The sequence below is a fragment of the Lampetra planeri genome, chromosome 51 (genome assembly GCF_965212315.1).
Source record: "Lampetra planeri chromosome 51, kcLamPlan1.2.h2, whole genome shotgun sequence".
NCBI classification, from domain to species: Eukaryota; Metazoa; Chordata; class Hyperoartia; order Petromyzontiformes; family Petromyzontidae; genus Lampetra; species Lampetra planeri.
Genome location: NC_136157.1, coordinates 3,588,254 through 3,594,253, shown reverse-complemented (window position 1 = coordinate 3,594,253; position 6,000 = coordinate 3,588,254). Strand labels below are relative to the sequence as shown.

General features: G+C 48.4%; 1 protein-coding gene across 1 annotated transcript in view; it reads left to right on the top strand.

Annotated features, from left to right (window-relative positions):
• Positions 1-1,008: 1,008 nt before the first annotated feature.
• LOC144734426 (guanine nucleotide exchange factor DBS-like) overlaps positions 1,009-6,000 on the top strand; it is a 209,555-nt gene continuing 204,563 nt past the window's right edge. The window contains exon 1 of the mRNA XM_078616610.1: positions 1,009-1,291. Coding sequence (XP_078472736.1) covers positions 1,231-1,291 — 61 coding nt within the window. The 5' untranslated portion in view covers positions 1,009-1,230. The remainder of the gene's footprint in view (positions 1,292-6,000) is intronic.

Genomic DNA, 6,000 nt, shown 5'->3' with positions numbered 1-6,000 from the left:
TTCAGGCCATCAGTCTAACTCTGTAGTACAACACACAAACCTGGCCAAACCAAAAAACTTTTCGAAAATCACCAAAATAAAGCCATAAAAGCAATGAAACAGTGATCATAGGAACGACTCAAATAATCGTCACTGACGTTGGCCGTGAGCGGAAGTCGAACGAGGGTCAACTGGTCCGTAGCACGGCGCGCTAACCACTACACCACCGCTCCCCACAAGTAGAGAGAGAGAGAGCCAGAGGAGAGACAAAGACAAAGATCCGCCGTATAGCCTTAACAGACTGTTGGGACAAGTGCTGTTAGAGACACACACACGGGAGCGACCAGTTCGTTCTCAGCTTCGGGGGTTCGCCGACGCCAACATTTCTCGCACGCCGTCGCAGCGGCGTGAAATGAGAATACAATCAGTGTGTCCTGTTCACCCCTCCCTCACTATCATCCCTCCCTCATCCCTCCCCTCCATTCCCTTCCCTACCGACAGAGCCCTCCCGACCACAACTGCACGCCCTTGGCACAACGCGCATGCACGCAACGCGGCGCCAGGTCTCTCGTGCCGCGCGCGCACACACACACGTGTACACACACACGTGTGCACACACACACGTGTACACACACACACGTGTGCACACACACACACACGTGTGCACACACACACACACGTGTGCACACACACACACGTGTGCACAAACACACACACACACACGTGTGCACAAACACGTGTGCGTGCGCGCTTTGCCCACTACGTATGGTCCAATGCCTGGCAACTTAGTGTCTTTAGAGAGCCGCAGTAAGCAGCAGCAGGAACAGCAGCAGCAGTAGGAGCAGCAGCAGGAACAGCAGTAGCAGCAACAGCAGCAGCAGGAACAGCAGCAGCAGTAGCAGGAGCAGCATCAGTAGCAGGAACAGCAGCAGTAGGAGCAGCAGCAGTCAGCAGCAGCAGTAGTAGCGGGACAGCAGCAGCAGTAGAAGCAGTAGGAACAGCAGCAGGAACAGCAGCAGCAGCAGTAAGCAGCAACAGGAACAGCAGCAGCAGCAGGAACAGCAGCAGCAGTAGGAGCAGCAGGAACAGCAGCAGCATTGGAGGTAGCAACGGTCGTAACCATCCGTGGGTGTCCCAAGGCAAGCACGCGTGGGGCTGGAGCGTGCGTGCGTGTGTGCGTACCGTCCTGCCTGCCTGCCCGAGCTAACCGGCATCATCCTCAAGGTCACTCGCTGCTGGACATCATCAGGGATGGAGATCACGGCACTGCAACTGCTGGTGCACAGGCTGCAGCTCGTCGCGCGCGCTGTGGGTGAGTCTTTACCGCGTTACTTTCTGTGCCCTTGGCAATCTTCTCTCTCTCTGTCTCTCTCCTTGTCTGGCCACGGCGCCCTGCACTGGACTTTAGTGGGGAGATTTGGGCTCAGCTGTCCTGTTGGCCGAGTCGTTTGATGTGTCTCTCCGTGTGTATTTGTATACAGAATCATCGTCATCATCATTGACTTATATATTATTGGTTCTTTCGGTAAAGTCACGTAGAAGGGAAATAATAAAATAATGTTAATATAAAACAATACAAATTCGCACGACGTTTTATTGTTTTGTATTTATATTATTTTATTATTTCCCTTCTACGTGACTTTACCGAAAGAACCAAGAATATGAATCCCTGCAGTCACGAAAGCTTTAAATCATAATTGACTTGATAGTACCGTTGTCATTGTCAGCATTGGCACACCACAACTGGAAAGTGTCATCATCATCATCGACTTGGATTTGTCATTATCATCATTATCATCACGTTAATAACATGACTTTGACTGTCATCGTCGTAATAATGTCAGCTATATTGCATTTCCGTAATCATTGTCATAATTAGCACGCCAAACTTGAAAGTGTCGTCGTCATGGACTTGAATTCATCATAATAATGATGTACCTTAAATAATTATAATTATTGACCTTAGATTATTATTATGGTATCATTAGATTGACTGGATCATCATCATCATCATCATAATGTCAGCTGTATTCTATTGTAAACGCTGTGTATGTGATGCGTATGACACATCACTTGCACCATTTAATGGCGTGGACTTTAAAGTGACATCATCGTTAAGATCAAGTTGACACTCATTGCACATCCATAATTAGTGCCCACATGACGTGTGATCATCATCATCATCACCACCGCAACAACCACGGGTCACCATCTTCATCATAATCACAACCCACTATGATGATAATGGTGATCATCACCTTGATGCGACTGCTGCATGAAATTCTGTCTGTGTGATGTTGCCATTGTGGGGAGCGGTGGTGTAGTGGTTAGCGCTACGCTGCCCTACGAACCTGGCCACCCGGGTTCGATTCCCGCTCACGGCCAACACACACAGTGACGATTATCTGAACCGGTCCTGGGCCTCCTCTAGGTCGACACAGCCTCATGAGTACCTGGTACGATGTGTAAACATTGCCACTAGGGAGACAAAGGCGGCCGGGCGTTGTTGTTGGCCACCCATCCCCTCGTCTGCCATGCCGGCCTTCACAGGTGCTCGCTAACAGTACTTGCCTCTACAGTCTGGTACAGGCTATACGGGGGGTCTTTTGTTGTTGTTGCCATTGGCGCTGTGCTTGTTGTGGTTTACATTCATCTCACTTCCACATGCGCGCCCTGACTTCATTACCCCAGCCTCACTCGCTCCTCTATCCGCTCTCTCTCTCTCCACTGTCGTGGTGCCGTCACGTTCGTTCCCCACTCGTTGGAAGCTCTCTCAAGTGACACTGTCCAACCGAGACTGCGTGTTTTTTGTTATTTTACCCAATTGTGACTCTGCTTCCGAGGTTTCTTGGTTTTTGTTTTAGCCACGTGTCTTGCGTCGTGTCTCTCTTGGGCGGTACGATAGGCACCCACACCATTTGTGTCACTCTGCTTGGAGAGTTTTTCAGAAATTACGTGACATCTTCCCGTTTTAAAAAGGGATCACGTGCAGCCTTGCAGCTGCTTGCCCGCGCCAGTGCTGACAGTAGCGCCTTCACAGCAGGAAGCTCTCGGGAGCGCCTCTCGTATGGATGTTGGCCTACTCTTCCACGCTCGCCACTTGTCTTGGAAACGGTGGATTTGTACCCACGCTTCATCCCACTGCACGTGACCTACCCGACTGACTTATTGCGGTTGGTGCCCTTTATTCTGCCGGCTTGACAGGACCGGGAAGGATTTCGATTTTTGGCCCCGGTGTTTCATCTGCAGGGCCAGAAGATCGAATCGGTGGCCTCTGGATTGCCAAGTGCTGAGTGCGAACCATGAACAGATCACAGCAGAATCGCTCTTGTTTTTTTTTTCTGGGTACCTGTAATCTTCAGCAATAAAAGTCCAAAAATCGCTGCTCAAATGAGCATGAGGCAGTTCTCATCTCTGTCAATGATGTGCTAGAAGTTTAAATTCCACATTCCCGTGACGAGGTCCAGTGGGACGTAATAATTGTATTGACCAAATAGGGGAGGATGGGCCCAAGGGTATCCCCGAAGGAGATTTGAACTCAGGCCCAACTGATTGTGAGCCGAACGCTTTCATCATTAATTGCAGCACCGCCAGCACATGACATAAACAAACAGCAGTAGACAAATGCGAAATACGTGACCATTTCCAAATGCTCCTTCCTATTTCTTTTTGCCAGCAGATATTTGTAGCTGTCTGCTCGTACGCTTTGTCCTGTTGACATCACCCACTAATACAGCGTCATGCAGGGGTGGGGGGGGCATTGTGTTGGGATTACCGTAACGCTAAAGGGGCATTTGCCCTTCAAATGCCGCACACATCTGGTGTTAACGAGTGAGTGAATTGCAACAAGTCGACACATCTGTCAACGAGGAAAAACAAATAATAATTTTACTTGATACAGCTATCGTGCTGTGACGGTTCCACCTGAAGACAGAAGCTTGTGTTGCCTTCGAAACGTCGTGATTTTTATTTTTTATTTTATTTATATATATTTTTTATTTATTTTACTTTTATTAATTTAAATTTAAATGTTTTACCTACGTGACTTTATCGAAAAAACCTAAGAATAATAATTACCGACTTTTTTTTTTTAGGAAATAGCCACGACCTCGTAGCAGAGACAGACTTATTGAGGGACACGTTATGGGCAGATGCTGCGGCCAAAGGCCGTTCGGTGGTCATCGCGACACAAGGGACTCTGTGCATTTTTATTTTATTTATTTCCTTCCACTTGCCTCGTGCGGTGAAGGGGGAGCCTTGTGCGGTGAAGGATGAATGGTACAGTGTGATGAGACGCGACACGCTAGTCCGCGTTGTCTGTGTCTCGACTAAAATCTGTCTCGATTGTTCTTCTCGGTATTAAACCAAGAGTTCTCAACCTTTGCTGCCAGCCCCATTGGTTCCCAATCGTCAAAAAGTGTAATATTAATAAATACGTAGAGTTTGATGCTATCTTTGTGTTTCGATTATTTACCTTCTAAAAATAAAAATCTGGCCATGCCTCGCATCCCCAGAAAGGTCATCTCGCACCCCCCAGGGCGTGCGTGCACTCCAGGCTAAGAACCTCTGTTTTAAAGCCACGTGGTCAAAACACACTTGAGACCCAGGGGGAGGACAGGGGATCAAGCTCTTTCCTATTGTCCACATCTGTTCACGGATAAGAACAGCAGTCACTTTGGAAGTGGCGTGGACATATTTCCGATTTTCTTTTTTTTTTATCTTCCGGTAACCGCGTGGATATAGGAGTTTATTTTTTCTTTCCGGATAGGCACAGATAATAGCATTCACAGTAGCTCCCCACACAACACGAGCCAGCTGAGTGGCACTGAGCTGAGGCAGATGCAGCACTTGTCGTAAAAAAATATTAAAAAATGATAATATTACAAATATTACATAGAAAACAAGAGGGGGGACATAGACATGGAGTAGGGAGAGAGAGGGGTAGAGAGAGGGAAGGGGTAAGGAGAGCAGAGCGTGAACATTTTTGTGAAATCTTCTCATTTAAAAAGGGGGAGGGGGGTGGTTTACATAAAGCAAAGAATAAAAAAAACAAAAAAAACGAAATGATGAACGAAGCAAAGTGCCGACCACACCGAGCATATTCTTGTTTCCTCTGATCGTGAAAATAAAGAGAGAGGGATTGATCCGCACACAGAAGGACGTTCGCCTTGTGCGTGCATTACCCTATCGACAACCCAACCGGTGATGGATATCCATTGTAATTGATATGCATACATGAACCCCACAAAGCTTCTGGTCTTCGCACCTGGTCGGCTCACAAGTGACGACATCGCATTATCCCCCTCGATTTAAGACCGAAACAGGAGGAATTCTCCACAACTCTGGCTTTCACCTGATGAGGCTGGTTGTAATTACTGGCGAAACGTCACGGTGCTCGAAATGTTCATGTTGGGGGTTTACTTTCCAACACACCGGTGTGCCGTACCAGTAACGAATTGGCGTGTTTTGTTTACGTGACAAACCTTACTAATTGGCCGTGTCGGGTGGTGGCGGGTTTAACGACACTTTTATATTTACGTGATCTAACCCAAAAACCTCTGTTATGGAGGAGGACACAACTTCAAATCCCGGCCGAAGGCTCGACCCAGCCTACCATCTCCGTGCGGTGAATAAAATTTAGTATCGTTTTTTTCTTTTTTGGAAAGACAACAGTGCAGATATTCCACACGGTGAGGTTGGACCCAGAAGTCGCAACCGGGTACCCGATACCCGTACCCTACCCGATACCCGGCTACCCGTACCCGGCCGGGTATGGGTACGGGTGCCCGTTTGCGACCCTGGTGCGGCCGGGTACGGGTACGGGTAGACCGTGAGTCACTGGTGAGTAAATGTTTGTCACTCATTTCCCAACGTCTTGTCTCTTCTCACAATTCAAATTCCTAGAATCAACCCACCCGCGCCTGCAACATGGCTTCATCCCAGAGGTCGCAATCAGGTACCCGATACCCGTACCCTACCGGTACCCGGCTGGGTACGGGTAGGGTACGGGTACGGCCGGGT